Source organism: Apiospora phragmitis, assembly GCF_038363925.1.
Source record: "Apiospora phragmitis strain CBS 135458 chromosome Unknown utg000005l:1.0-4161743.0:1.0-4166827.0, whole genome shotgun sequence".
In the NCBI taxonomy this organism is placed as follows: Eukaryota; Fungi; Ascomycota; class Sordariomycetes; order Amphisphaeriales; family Apiosporaceae; genus Apiospora; species Apiospora phragmitis.
Window position 1 is genome coordinate 428,110 of NW_027117403.1, and position 14,677 is coordinate 442,786.

A 14,677-nucleotide genomic window follows, 5' to 3' on the forward strand; every position below is an offset into this window, starting at 1 on the left:
CTCTCGCGCACTGAAGACTAGACTTAGAGGCCCCCCACGTGAGTGAGCCATTGTGGGGTGTCTTCGAAAAGGAGCAAACTCGAAATATAATGACCGACTTGGTGGTGGTGGGAAACACTCCCCAGAGAAGTGGAATATTATGGATACTTATAGGACTTATCGGATAGCTAGCGTAATACCGAGCCGGAACACGAATGGTAATCACTGAAAGTATGAAAACTCAAACGAAAGTAAGCGAGATTTTAGTGTCGCCGGTCGCTCACGACATCCATTGAAACCGGACCCTGCCCCAGATGTTCAAATTCCACCCGCCGTCTCTTCTTGGACATGGTGCTGTTGCTGAAATCTCCCTTTTTTAGATCCTACTTCTTGCCTGGCGGGCGTGTCAGTTAAGCGTTCAGAGAGGTCTCATTCGACTAACTTTGTATGGCTGCAGCTCTCTTATCATTATATACCTTCTTATCCTCGCGTAATTGGTCTGCTGTCTTACGGTCCTGTATTTCCTTGGCTTGTTTCTCCTCATCTTCGGTCAACTGGATTTTGTTTATTTCCCACTGCTTGGTTCCAGACATTGTGTCTAGACGTGGTGGGTTTCGCAGTAGCGGCTTTTGAAAGTTGCGAGTGTGCTTGGGTGTGGAGCGCAAGATTGAGGAGTGTACTGTCTGGTCGAGGGTGTGAGGGCTGCGCTTGATTCACCTCAGAATATCACCATTTGACGAGGGGCGAAGCACTGCTATTTATACATAGACAGGAGCCTTCATGAAAACATATATCCTCTACACTCGTTCTTCTTGCCAGCGAATGCCAATATCGTCCTTCTCGTATCTGGATAGCACCATTTTGCCGGCATTGTCCTTCCTGCACCCGGATACGACCTTCTTATCATAAAAGGCTTCGAATGAAACCGGCCTGCCTGCGAAATAGAGAGTGGTGAAATAAGTGCAAGTACGTCGCAACCGGAAGCGAGAAGGGCGATACCGACGAGCAGGTGGTATTCGGATGTGAGGTCGATACTAATGTGTGTGTCGTCCGGACGCGAGAGAGGCAATACTGGCCGCCGCTTGTTAGCAACGCACAATTCATGCATCAGCAGAGTAGCAGTTTGTGTTATTTGGTGTGGTAGAAGGCAAATATTTGGCGAGGAAACGAAAAGAGGATACCGAGTAGTCTACATCGAATCGAGAGAATACACGGCGTGCGTGGGATTCATGACTCACGGAAAACCACAAGCGACCATGGCCCTGAAACATCATGCTTATGGGTGTAATCCTTCTCGCGTCCGGATGCTACCTACTTGTGAGGATGCAATCTTTCAGTTCTGTTGGGTTGAAGGATGAGGAGGCATCAAATCGAACGATGTAAAAAAGTCAATACAAGGACCTGAACCTCGGCACGTCATGCAGCGTGGGATGTGCTACATCAACCTGCAAGCGTTTACTGCTTTGAGACTGGCCAAAACCAAATATCAACTGCCATGTCCAGATATGGCAAATGGACAGTGGAGTTAGAGATAGCCCCATGCCGGCACAGGGATACAGCCCCTATTGGCCGAACTCACGGGTGATGGGCTGGGTCATGCATCATATCCCGCAAGGTCGCACCACTTATAGGACGCTGAACCTGTTAGTACAGGGATTTATGACACTAGCTTCTGGTGATCAGTTCATGCTTGAACGGGCCGATGTTTCCTTGGGTGTGTAGGTCATACCGTATTACCCCTGCCAATGTCGCCTGCATATCCCGCAAAGCCGCACCACTCACCATCGCCGAAGCTGTCAGTACAAGGGTTTATGTCACTAGTTGCTGCCTATGCATACATCTGTATATTGTGGCGCGAAGTAGCTCCTAGCAAATGGCCCACATGCGTTGCAAACAATGGATATGATTCGATGTTATCCACCCGCAGAGCTTCCAGCATGATAAGAAATATTGCATTGATATATGACGTCCTAGTAACATGATGCAGGACTACCTAAACAGTATGATATGCCTCTCTAGGTCTTGGATGCGCACATTGACCTGAACCGAGGGCCAGCCGCAGATGGAGTTAAAGTGCAGAGAGAGGTAGTAGGTCTGACGGCAGGAAAGGAAGTCGTTGCAATCTACTGGAACAGGTGGCAGGGGTTCCTTTTCGGGGTCATTCAAGTCCCACACGGGTATCCAGACATTGATCGTTCCGTTCGGCAGGGAAAACCCTTCGTATGTAAGTATAATGTTGTTGTTGAAACATTCTAACACCACGTGAAGCCCAGCGACTGGCTTCTCCTGAGCGTCACACACTTGGCAGGTGAGAAGAGCCATTTTCGTGACGGCTGCGTTGTTGGCTGGTTCAGCTCTGAGAGTGGCGTGTGTTACGGTTGTCTTCCAGAAACCGCCAATCTGGAAACTGGAAACCTAAACCCAAGAGCTGTTAGCCAGTTCCCCGCTTCTGTCAACGTGCGCCTGGGTGGGCTGCGGGGGCCCAATGTACCCAGGTAACGGGGGGCGAGCGGAATAACAATGTTACGCAGCCCCGCCTAGCCCATGGCTCATACCCATGTCGCAGCTATTCCCGATGACTCCGCGCCTGAAAAGACAACGCCCGCATAGTACGTAGTGAAGATGTCACTCAGCTATGTCCAAGGAGACGGACAAGTACTTACCCTACGCGATGCTCTTCTTAGCCAACCTCTTAAGGCACGCGGCGTTCTATCCGATGCATTGTTCCAATGTAACCAGGAGGTTCTATTGGATACCATGGATTACGTCCGCGCCGAGCAGGCCATTCGCACCGCTCTGTCTGCCTTCCGTGCCGACCAGGACCGCTGGGTGAAGACGTATATCCTCACCCGTGTACTTGAGTCGCGGGTACAGCGAAGCAGACGCGCAGACCTCGTCCACCTGGCCTTTCATCTGGGCGGGCCAATCGTTTTGGCAGGAATCTATCACGCCACGAATGATTCACACCGCAATGTACGCAACCGTGAGACCCTTGAATTTCTTCTTCAGGCACCGCAGGGCACTTTGCAAGAGCTGTTTGGGAGGGCCAATAGATTTTCGTGTAACACGTCGATGGGGGGCTGGCTTCAAAAAATCATGGCCAAACTGCCATTGGATGCCAAGGATCTGGCTTGCCTGATGATTGCCCTCGGGGTCACAGTCATCCCCCAGTGCTTATTTACTCGAGCCCGGAAGCCCACGTCTACATGGGGCAGCAACGGCGAGGTATCGCCGGTCGCCACCAGCGTCACCCTTATGGTTCGCAATGAAGAGAGATTCGGGGAGGCTCTCCGTGCTCTGGAATCGGTACGGATGATAACGGTCACCGATCAATCAATCGAGGTCAACAGCCGGTTCAAAGAGCTCCTAGGCGACTGGGGACAGGATGCGAAATGGAAGACCGAAGCTGTCAGACTCGTCTGCCACGCGTTTCCTAAGTCCGCAATCATCGAGCCCGAGTGAGTACACCAGGGCGCCGTCCTGAGCGTAGCTAATCTTATCTACTTAGCTATGCGGTAGTAGGGCGCCTGCTACTACCACCCCTTAGACATGTAATCTCGTATTTTGATGAAGTCTCGGTTCAGTCTACGCACATGCTTGTTGTCGTTGAAGGCTGCCTGTCCGCCTCCTGTTTCGCTGATCGTGCATGGAAGGAGAAGGTACTTCGTATCGCCGACAGGCTGCTCCCGCTGCGAGCAGAGACGACATTGGACCACTACTGCAGATGCGGATCCAGCTACGGCAAACAACCCTGACGCGCCTGTATGGGAGTGCAGGCGAGCCCGACTTCACTATTCCAGCCACCGATGAACGAACCAATGGGTACTTCGCTAGCGAAGTGACCTTGCGGGTGCAAACATGTCTCGAGTCCGGGTTGCTGGCCTCTGCACGTAGCATGCTATCGAGATACAACCCTGGCCGGTTTGGAAGGCTCTCGGCGTTCGAGGCGGCCCAGAAGCAAGAAATCGCGCTGCTAGAAGGTAAAATTTGCCGTCTAGAAGGTCAGTTCGCCGCTGCTTTACCTCTTTTGCTCAGCTGCATGCACCATCATTGGCTGGAAACCAGGTGTGTTGTCCATCTGGCTGCCGTGGAATGTGAGCTTGGCCAAAGTTCCAGTGCGATCGACAGGCTGGACGCCTTTGTTAGCACCGCTGTTTCGACTCGGCGCCCTCGATTGGCCCTCGCCAATGCTCACCTCACCCGTCTCTTGGCCGCGCTACGCGACAAGAAACCGTACATGCATATGATTCCGGCCACCCAACGTCTCTTCACGGCCTTGGATGAGACAGGGGGTAAAGAGACGGGAACAGAACGCTTATGCTCGATCGGGTAAACATCGCGATCGCCCTTGCCATCTTGGAGCACATAACTGGTAATCTAGACACGGCCTCTGCTGCCTGGCAGCGCGCTCTTGGGGACTCCAAACGCCATCATGCATCCCCAGGCTACACCGACATGGTTATTGCATATTCCTCGTACGAGCTGGAGACGCGCCGGGGAGACCCTGCTGAGGCTTCCTTATTGGAGGCCAAGGCCAGACTCTTGTTTTCTGCCACCGGTCGCCAATACTACATGACGTCCCTTGGAACCATCTGGCCTGACATTGTCGGCGATTGGCTCGAGGCGTCGGGTAGGGAGCGGGTCATTCGCTGATCAGATCATACAGGCCTGGCGGCTGCGGGGCACATCCAATAGGTGGCGTCCAATCTGTCCCATACCAGGGTCAGATACAGAAGATCAGATGTGGTAGGACAGACTTCCGTTTTTGACAGGGGGTGGAACAACGCATGCAGCCTGTAGGTGGTGTCTAATCTGTTCCATACTAGGGTCGGATACGGGAGATTGAAGGCTTATCGTAGCGACCACGGGTGGCCAACGTCCGTGTATGCATACAACCATCTCTATTAAACTGTCCGTGTGAGCAATCACGCACTTGGTCATATATCATCTACCAGACCACTGTACGCATCTGGCTTATGATGGAGTAGGAGGTGGGCTGGATTATGCTAATCCGTTTGTAACACCCGTGCATATGCTGCACCAAGCAACCGTGCTAAGATTGATGTGTCCGTGGCTGTAGCACTAGGAACCCTTCGCGGGCCTTGTGCTGATGCGAGCCCGCGTGAAAGGAATATGCAGCCTGCTACAGTAACCTAATGGATCTAATCCCATGCTTAAAATCTCCACTAACTCTTGGTCTTGCCGTCGCTTTTGCTGCCCTGGTTGGTATCCTTTAGTAGCCCGGCAAGTAGATAGAGTGAAGTGCGTATATTTCAAGCAGCAACAGAGTAGCAGTTAGTAGTATAAATCCCTGTATGGGCAGGCTCAGCGGTGTGCCAGTGGTGCGTCTCCGAGGGGTATGCAAGGCTGCAAATCAACCAATCAATCCAACCACCTAACGGTGGTTGATTGATTGGCTGATTTCAACCACTCGGCGCTGGTTGATTGATCAATCAGAGGGTGTTGGTTGATTGGTTGACTGATTGATTGATACTGGTTGACGATCTCGTGATAATTTTTGGTGTTTCGTGTAACTTATACATCGTCCTGCTCTGGATCGCTCGATAATAACCACCTAGTTGCCCTTGATCCTGCCTGATCTATCGTGAGATTCTCGACCTCCCTTTGCTCCAGCTCTTCTGTTATCGATAGGAATACAGTATCAACATTCTGGATTATTCCAGCTCGATACCAAGACCTCAGTGTCATTGACATGTCCACGATATCCATATCAAGACTAGACCGAGCGTGAGTGAGTAGGCGACCGGTCGAGGAGAACAATCTCTCGCATTCGGCAGACATCGACTGGATCGTAAGGAAATCGAGGGCCATTCGCGAGAGCCTAGGGTATCGGTCACGATGGGTGTGCCAGTATTGGATCGGATCGGCGTCGGTATCTGCTGGATCAATGCTCTGTTGGTACCAATGTAAGTATTCGTTATCGCGATCGTCGTTGCTGGGGCGCCGTTCAGTTGCTTGCTCGCGTTGCTGTTGCAGGAAGGAGGTGAAGCTATTCACACATAAGATCGGCTGGTGTATCGCTGGCGTATTAGGCCGAGGGTTCGTGATATCCAGGTCCCTATACTCCTTGTTCCATATACCTCGAATCTGATCCTTCGCATCGTGTATCCATTCAGGGTGCGCTGGCCAAAGATACTCGAGGGTTCTCCATCGTTGACCTGGATGGAACACGTGTGCGGCGTAGTATATCGGTGTGTGGTGTAAGAGGGCGTAGTAGTCATTGATCTTTGACCAAGCGGCGTTGATCCCGATGGCGTATTCTCTCGGATCAGGGTACAATCTCGACTCTTCCTTATATTTCTCCAGCTTCTGAAGGATGAATTCAAAGCCTGATAAGTAGTGGTAGATGTGACCGTATGAGCCCTCAAAGCCACCTGATCGATGCCGTATTTGACCATCGCCTTCCAATTGGATAAGGCAATCCTCAAAGTCCTTTAATATCACGGCGATCCGAGAGAGAGCAGACCAATCGGCAGAGCTCAATTCGTTACATTCTTGAAGGAAAACAGGTATGTTACTCGAGGCGTGTTGCCGAATCTCACCAGTCACAGGCGACCGGTTCTCATCGGCCCATTGTTGATAAAATCGAACACGCGTTATCTCGATGTATTGGCGTAGTTTGATCCCTCGCTTGATCATATGATAGGTTCCTAACCAGCGCGTCTGGTTATCCTTGACGAGCTGCATTGGCTTCTTTCGATGGTCGGCAGGGTTATTAGAATCGGCGTAATCGTTCTTTTGGACAGTCAGGAATATATCGTTGAGACGGTCGCTTTGATCGATCGCGATCATAAGGATACGGAGCTTGCCAACAGGCCCTTGCTGGCGCCACTCCTCGTACTTGGCGTTGGTTAAGATATCAATATCATCAGAGTCATCGAAGGTGCGAATGTCATCTGTTGTTGATCCTTTAGGATCAAGCAGAGCCTTAGCAGCGAGGTTCAGAATGTGGCCGAAACAGCGACCTCGGCGACGGCGTCCATCAAATCTATACGCGTTGCCGATAAAATCCATTGCCGTATCCATGTTGGAGGCGTTATCGAGAGTGAAATATCCTACTTTGTTGCCAATGTTGTACGAGTCGATAAGCTTTATTATTGCGGCGCCGACGAGGTCGCCTGTATGACTACCTGAGACTTCCGGCATACCAAGTACGATCTTTCGCGGTTGGTTTGTGAGCTTATCGCGAAAGAAACAAGTTAATCCATATACGTTATGTCTGTTCCCTGACCTCCAACCATCGAACGCGAAGTGTATTTGACCAGGGGCGTTTTGTAGTACGGTAATAACAGTTTGGTGATGGCGCTTAAACTCCTGGATAACTCGCGATCGAAGTGTAGTACGTGACATAATTGCTTGTTGAGCCTGAACTTGGGGGTTAAGGTAGTTACAGACGGCGTGAAATCCAGGCGAATCAACACTGCGGAAGGGTAAGGATTCGTCGACGATCCATTCAACAATAAGGCGTTGAAAGTATGCCTTATCGAAGGAACTGTGTATCTTATGTATGATCCTTACATCGTCGGCGTTATTAGCGTTCAGGTTGGTTAGGAAGGATGTTAAGTCCCGGCGCTGGGAGGATTTGGTGCGATCTGAGAGCTCGTTCCTTGACTTCGTAACACTGCCAAGAGGCGCCTTGATATTATGTTTCGTGTATAAATGGTTCATCGGGTTCGAAGTGTTTTGATGAATGAAAGAGACGCTGGTCGGTGGTTGTTTTGTTGCGCAGATCTTACAGATCCAACACCTCTTCTTGTCTTTAATAAAATCGAGGCCAAACCTCCAGACCCAGGCAGTTCGGCACCCAGGCGTATCTGGAGGTAACCATGGGCCGCAACGCTTAATAAACGCGTGTAATTGTTGTTCGGTCCAGGTAGGAGGCTCGACAGTATCGGCAAATCGGTAATTGGGCATCGCGACGGCGGCGTGGGTGGTGAATCTGATAAAACAGTCAATCGGTAGAGTTGCCGAAGATCGCGCAAGCTTAACATGTTGTTTACTACCTAAAACGCGTTAGAAAGTTAACCATTCCACTAATACGGTCTTCTAACTTACTAGCTTTAGACTACGGTGCTCGATCCGGCTTCCCCGACCCCTGCTAGCTCCAAGCAAAACACCAAAAAGGATCGTGAGATATGTAAATAGAAGGCCTCATTTCGAGCCCAAAATCGTGGAAATATCGAGAGAAACGTCAACCAGAATCAATCAATCCAACTAAACCAGCACCCTTTGATTGATTGATTGAGTTATTTCCAGGGACGTGATTGATTGATTGATCAGAGGGTGTTGGTTGATTGATTGACTGATTGATTGATACTGGTTGATTGATTTGCAGCCTTGGGGGTATGCAAGCGACAGGGACCACCAACAGGGATGGCAGGCCACAACCAGTGCACTGCCTTGCAAGTTGCTTTATGCGTCACAGACCTTATTGGCGCCTAATGGTGCCCCATATAACAATACATCGGAACTGATACCTATCCTGGTATTTTGCACCAGATAATAGCCATGTCGTATGTCTAGTGCGTTGCACATTCGTTCCTTGTCTGATAGAGTATGGATCTTCAAGGCCACGCAATAAGCGAGATATAATTTAGCCTCCCGCTTCCATTGAGCTCATTGACTATCCTGCTAAGCCCCTTGGTGTTACAGGGACGCATTGTGTCCATGGACGATTGGGTTGCATTCATTTATGGACCAAAAACACCCTTGAGTCGAGGCTTCTCCATCATACCCGGCAGATTCCGGTTGGTCTCGGCGAGTCTTGAAAAGATGGACGGCACAGGTGATTGTTCTACATCCCATGCTGCATCCTTGCATCACTCTGTCTACCTGTCGAGCTTCTTCTTGACGAGACGTAGCTCGAATTCATGCCACGTACCGAAAAGCTAATTTGATAAGGGAGGGTTATAAAAGTAAGTACTTATCCATTTTCTCTATAGTTATCTTATCAGCTACTGTTAGCCTTCGTAGCACTGCAGCAACCTTCTCCAACCCAGCCTCAATCAAGAATGTCGTCATACAGAGACGACAACGTCGGAGTTCCACCTACGAGGCCGGCCTGAGAACGGTTGATACTGGGTCCATTTCGAAAATGGCGTCATCGTCATCGCCGTATACGAGAGATCGACGACGGGGAAACTCGAAAGCGTTGTAAGAGTTATACGTCAAGGGGCGGAATACTTGACCTTCTGCCAATCTATACCGAATGTGTAAATACTTACGCTATAGATAAGATTAGCCTATCTCTAACCACAACTAATGCGGATGCGACAAAGACATTTTTCGAAAGTGTCGCTCGTGTGGACATAAACTATGCCCACGTTGCTGGACTGTCCGAGGACAAGAAGAACCAATGGGACAGTGGCTAGGTTTGCCTAAATGGCTAGTATTTAGGTAGAACACTACTTGGTATATATTTGTTAGTATGTAATAATACTGAGGTAGACAGTACACTACAGTAGTGTGGCATCTATTTTCACATCGCGACGTACTTTTATACTTATATCGCTAAGCAGCACCAATATGTAGCAGACCGTTGGTTGTCCCTAAGCTAGACTTTTATCTCCGTTATTATTTATATTAAACTAATAGTAATTAAGCCTAGCATCTATTTTACCTATAAGTGACACGGCAACCACTCCTGCCGAGATAAAGGAACTTCAAGAGCGGCCTGGACTCATCCCATAGGCCCTCGGTCGTTACGTTACCCAGGTATATAGCCACCACCTGCCCGCAAGGCAACTATAGCCTGCTTCCCCATATTGCATTTTCGCCTAACTTGAGATTCAAGGTCTACTGTGCCCCTGTACAACATATGTGATTACACTCAGGTACAACATAATCCTCGACGATGATACCCTAGATACTGTAAGCCTGACAGTCTATAGGTCGAATATTCGTGTGGTCATTTCCGATTTCGCGTATAACGCTGGTGCGCCCACTATGAACGAACGCACAGAGTGTGTCCACCTAATATCACCATAGGAGAACTACGGTAGGTTGCCTGGCTCCCGTAGCTACGATATAACACCAATATATCAATAGAGGTGATGAACTATGCAGTGAGTGGCCAAAGTTGGGCCCCATTCTCTTACTAACTGATGCACAGCCGATTGTCGCCCTCCCAAGCCAGCGCCCTGGGAGCACATGATCAGGCGGACTGTGCGAGCTGCTCAATACGTCTAGCGCTATTGGAGACTGGCGTGAGATGTTTCATTGCATTCAGCGGCTCGGTTCCAAGCCATGTCCTGTATATAAACGAGCCAGTCGTTATATGTATCCTATGTTACGTATATGCTTAATGTACCAAGGCTTTGCGATATTATATGGATTATATATGAAGTGCAGGCCTTGTAGTAGCCACCTTGGTGGCAAGGTTTTCACGCAACATACTACTATAGAAGCATCAAGTTGCTAGCTTCGGTACATCTGGAGGCCGAAAAATAAGGTGTTTATGTCTTGTCTTGCCCCATCATTGTATTAGTACTGGCTTGTATGGATATGTTCGCTTCTTTTTCTATCTCAACATTAGCAGCCCAACTCGTCCTTTTCTGCTAACTATTTTCCCATTTTCATACATTATTACTTGACAGCTTTGCATATGCACTGGATATTCCAACCTGCTAGACCATACGGTACCTGAACCATCCGATTTCTTAACGAATCCAAGTAGTGAATATGGCTAGCCACGAGCTTTTACCCGAAGTCCAACAAGATTTGAAACAAAGGCTACGTGAGCGAGGCCACCCCAAAACTCCAACCGATCCCGAACACATTCGAGGGCCTAGACTAGAGGGAGTATAGGAAGCCAAGGAGTCACTGCACCACGAACAATCTCAGGGTTCTATCGAGTTTAAAGAGCGTGCTTTTCCAAGCTCCAAGCGACAAGAAGATATAAATGTCACGTTCGTCAGCTCTCCGGAGCTAAGCCTCGAGCCAACGAAACTACCCCCTCTTCTCTTCTTCTTCCATTCAGGTCTCTTGATGGGCTCTGACCAGAATGTTGGGCTCCCTCTATGGGGCCCTCTATTGGTTCAAGCGTTCGGCGCCCTTGTCCTGAGCCCTGACTATAAACTCGCCCCCGAAAAGTCCGTGCGGGAGGTTATTTGCTACCAGTGGCAGTGTAGAAGATACAAGCTCGTATAATACCTGATTCAATACATGTAGGCCGTCCTATTTCCATTCCACTCAATTAAGGTACTGGCGCGACGTGCGCCCCTTCCCGCTGCTGGTATGTTCCTTCACACCCGCGGGCGCTGTTAGGTATGTCGGTCGCGAGCGCTTCGCAGGCTGTTTGTGCATGTCACCCTCCCCGTCTTTCCCTTTCCCTTTCGGATTCGCCATCCGAGACGGCATCGGTCGAGTTGACTAGCCAGGAGCGTACGGGTTGCGATAGTCGGGTGCCGTGCTTCTCCCATGCTCTCTTTGTCCGCCATTTCAAGCCTCTGGCCGGCGATTCGAGTGACGAGTATTTGGCCAGCAGTTGTTGGCAATCTTCCAGAACACCCTGGCAGCTCCAGCGAATAATAACGAGGTCCTTCTCTTGGGTTTCGTGCCCGGAGATGAAAACGTCGATATCTCGAACAGCGTTCAGGATTTCTAATCCTAGACACCAGCCATAGTCAGCACTGCCGGCGTCCAAGATTACGGAGCGACGCACTTTGTCGAGATATCCTGGAGTTGCTTCGGAGCGCTCACGAAGTCTTTCATACTCCGACTCGTCCCCTAAAGCGCAACCCTTGACCATAAGCGTCCATGGCGCGACCGCCAAACCGAAAGAGAACGCGTAGATGACCGACTATGAGATCAAGTCGCGTCCGAGAAGGCAGGATGGAACGGTACCTTATCCTCCGCGGACGACAGATTTCGTTCTCTGACATGCACGACTCAAGGTTCAACGGATTGGTGTATAGGCTGTTTCCCTACCACCGAGCGAGCGAATGGATTTGAACATGGTCCTGCTATACAACCGCTCAGCATCTGCCTTGCTCAAGGTCTGCGGGTGACGAACTTGGGCGCGGACGCGGAGATAGTGATGGCAATGCGCCGAGGTGTGGCGAGTTCGCGATTCGGTTGCGTGAAACGATAACGCCATGAGTATAAGGCCCCTTAGCAACGACAAGTATCTACGAGAGCTCTCGGCTTGATCAGTTCGGACGATATGCCGAGCTTGGTGGATAGGCAAAAGAGGTTAGAGGTTATGGTTTACATGGTGGCATATCGACAATACGTCACGTCGGATAGGCCACGAACCGGAACTATGGTAGGCGGTGGGCAAAATCCAGTACAACGAGTACGACACTACCATCGCTACCTTTTTTAGGATTTTGGAGTAAAGTAATATTCATAAGTACCGAACGCACCATATCACGCGCCACCAGCGAAAAGAGAGAGGTTTGATCTTTAGCTGCCTCCGCTTCTTCTCTGGAGACGCCCGTCGCCTCCACCGCGTCCTTCTGTCAGCCTCCTTTTAGGTGCCTACGACTAGACGTCGTCCTTATTAGAATACAGCCTGAGCCCTCATTGTCCGGCTTGTGGGTTATTAACGAACGGAGCCCGCTCTCCCGCGCGAAATCTGCGTTGCCATTCCAGCTATGGGACTGAGAGCCGGCTTTGGCCACGGCGGGTATAACTATGAGCACAGCCAGATCGTACGATGTATTCTCCAGAATATTTGATGTTTTAGGGCCTGCTTGAGCTCATTGCAGCGATCGGTCAGGGGCAGCCAGACCCCTTTTGGAAGCATCCCTGCTGCGTCGGCTACTGCCAGCACGGCGAGCACGCTGGATGCCAAGTGAATGGACAGCCAGGTTGCGTTGACTCACTTGTCGCCTTTTGTGGCTAAGCTATTCTCATCGTCAGGATACGGGTCGACGCAACCCAACGCTCCACGGAAGTTCATCCACTAAACTGGCTATGCTGTCCTCATGTCGTTAACCACGATACGCAAGGAGCCAAGCAACTATCTTCGCGAAGTCGGTCGCTATTGAGGATGGGAGATATTTCATAAAGATGCCACCTACGTAGCCTATACTCGGAATCTCACTATCGGGGTGGTGGCTCCTAGGTGCATGAACGACCTCGTCTGATGTCTTCCTGGGAAGTCGTATTTACCATCTGCAGGGGCTGCCGTCAATCTCCCAACACAATAGCCAGTCCAGGAGATAGCCACACTAGCAGTACTGGCTCCTCGCCGACGTCCCAGGGTTCTAGCACCTTCTTGCTTCTCCTTTCGCATGGCCAAGGTTGTCCCAAAGGGGCATCGGTTTGGGTATCCTGCTAAGTGTCTTTCTGTAGGCGAGAAAAGCCAGAACAGGGGGCGTTATTACCCATCGAGACAGCGAGGGATATAATGAGGCTCGCCTCTCGCTTTCTTTTTCCTCAGCTTTCCTCCTTAACTTCCCTCCTCAACTTCCCTCCTCAATTTCCTTTGCGATCACCCATTTCCTCCCCTACGCCCAACATACAACAGCATGGCGATGGCAAACCCATCTCCGGCGAGCCCATACGCTTCCCCAACCAATGAGCTTGTCATCGAAATCAGCGACGATGACTTGAATACAAGCGACGAGGGCGACAATGATGAACATGATGCTCAATACGACGATGCTGCCAACTTCGAGAATACGAATGAGACCAATCTGGACATGGTCGTCCCAGAAGAAATCGACTGCCCCCTGATTTGGAGGCCAGCACGCCAACCAGGCATAAGACAAACCAGAACAATCACATGCAAGACGCAGATAGCGAAGATATGTCTGATATCGGAAGAGCCAGCTTCACTGATGCAGACTATGAAACCGGCCTGCCCGTGCACGCCTTGTTCGGCTGTGAGGACGTCCAAGTGACGGAGATACAAACCGGCCCAGTCATTCCAAGTAACACCAACCTGGTGCTCGAGGAACTGGTCAGCATCCGAGCCATGCTAGCCAACATGGAGGCCCAGCTCCGTCACCTTTCGAAAGCTGAGAAGCCGAAAGGGACATCTCACAGCGCAAAGCGGAAGCAGAGTCGCTCACCAACCCCTCCCCGCAAGAGACAGAGGAAGGGCCGTGAAGTCAACATCAGGGTGACTCGGGCGTGGCTCCATTTGGATGAGGGGCCGGAAATTTTGGAGTACGTATGGCAACATGATCGTGATGGTGGGGGTTACTGGAGGCAGGAGTGCGGTCCTGAAAGCGAGAGGGTTGATGGAGAGTATCTCCTCTCGTATGGCTCTGACTTGCGTGTTCAGATTCGCCCGAATGGCGATTGGCTCCCAGTCAATGTGCGGTGGAATGAGGAAACAGACAGCTTTGGCGGGTTGGATGCCATTGACGGCAAGGTGTTTAAGGTTGATAAAGTGGGTATGATGGATCTGATGCGTGGTGTTATCAGAAGTTATATTGGTTATGTATTCTAGATACAACTGGAGGTGTACTCACTACCAGCCCTACCACTACGGCTCTTCAGTATCTGCCGGGATCTACCTGGCGGAGCGACTGCGCAGGCCCCAGGCCCTAATCATTATAGCTAAGGCTGCCCCTCGTTACCCGGTGATTCGCGTAGCTGCCAATTATCACAGCGGCAACTCGGCGCGTGCCTAATATCTAGTGGCAGATGTATACTAGATAATGGCATAGAATCATAGCTCAACACATTCGCGCACACTGTTAGCGCCGAGGGTGCCAAGCGG

At 50.5% G+C, this 14,677-nt stretch overlaps 5 protein-coding genes across 5 annotated transcripts; 3 read left to right on the plus strand and 2 right to left on the minus strand.

Moving 5' to 3' along the window:
* Positions 1–2,736: 2,736 nt before the first annotated feature.
* Positions 2,737–3,441, plus strand: PG994_004207 (uncharacterized protein; the record flags this gene model as incomplete). The annotated part of the gene is made up of 1 exon (XM_066855616.1): positions 2,737–3,441. One exon carries the CDS (start codon positions 2,737–2,739, stop codon positions 3,439–3,441), a length of 705 nt encoding a protein of 234 aa, XP_066717783.1.
* Positions 3,442–4,296: 855 nt separating this feature from the next.
* Positions 4,297–4,632, plus strand: PG994_004208 (uncharacterized protein; the record flags this gene model as incomplete). The annotated part of the gene is made up of 1 exon (XM_066855617.1): positions 4,297–4,632. One exon carries the CDS (start codon positions 4,297–4,299, stop codon positions 4,630–4,632), a length of 336 nt encoding a protein of 111 aa, XP_066717784.1.
* Positions 4,633–5,554: 922 nt separating this feature from the next.
* PG994_004209 (restless-like transposase) lies at positions 5,555–7,914 on the minus strand (the record flags this gene model as incomplete). The annotated part of the gene is made up of 2 exons (XM_066855618.1): positions 5,555–5,618; positions 5,903–7,914. Coding segments are annotated over 2 exons (2,013 nt in total). The 3' UTR covers positions 5,555–5,617.
* Positions 7,915–11,305: 3,391 nt separating this feature from the next.
* Positions 11,306–11,749, minus strand: PG994_004210 (uncharacterized protein; the record flags this gene model as incomplete). The annotated part of the gene is made up of 1 exon (XM_066855619.1): positions 11,306–11,749. One exon carries the CDS (start codon positions 11,747–11,749, stop codon positions 11,306–11,308), a length of 444 nt encoding a protein of 147 aa, XP_066717786.1.
* Positions 11,750–13,756: 2,007 nt separating this feature from the next.
* On the plus strand, positions 13,757–14,404 carry PG994_004211 (uncharacterized protein; the record flags this gene model as incomplete). The annotated part of the gene is made up of 1 exon (XM_066855620.1): positions 13,757–14,404. The coding sequence occupies one exon, from the start codon at positions 13,757–13,759 to the stop codon at positions 14,402–14,404; it is 648 nt and encodes a 215-aa protein (XP_066717787.1).
* Positions 14,405–14,677: the final 273 nt, after the last annotated feature.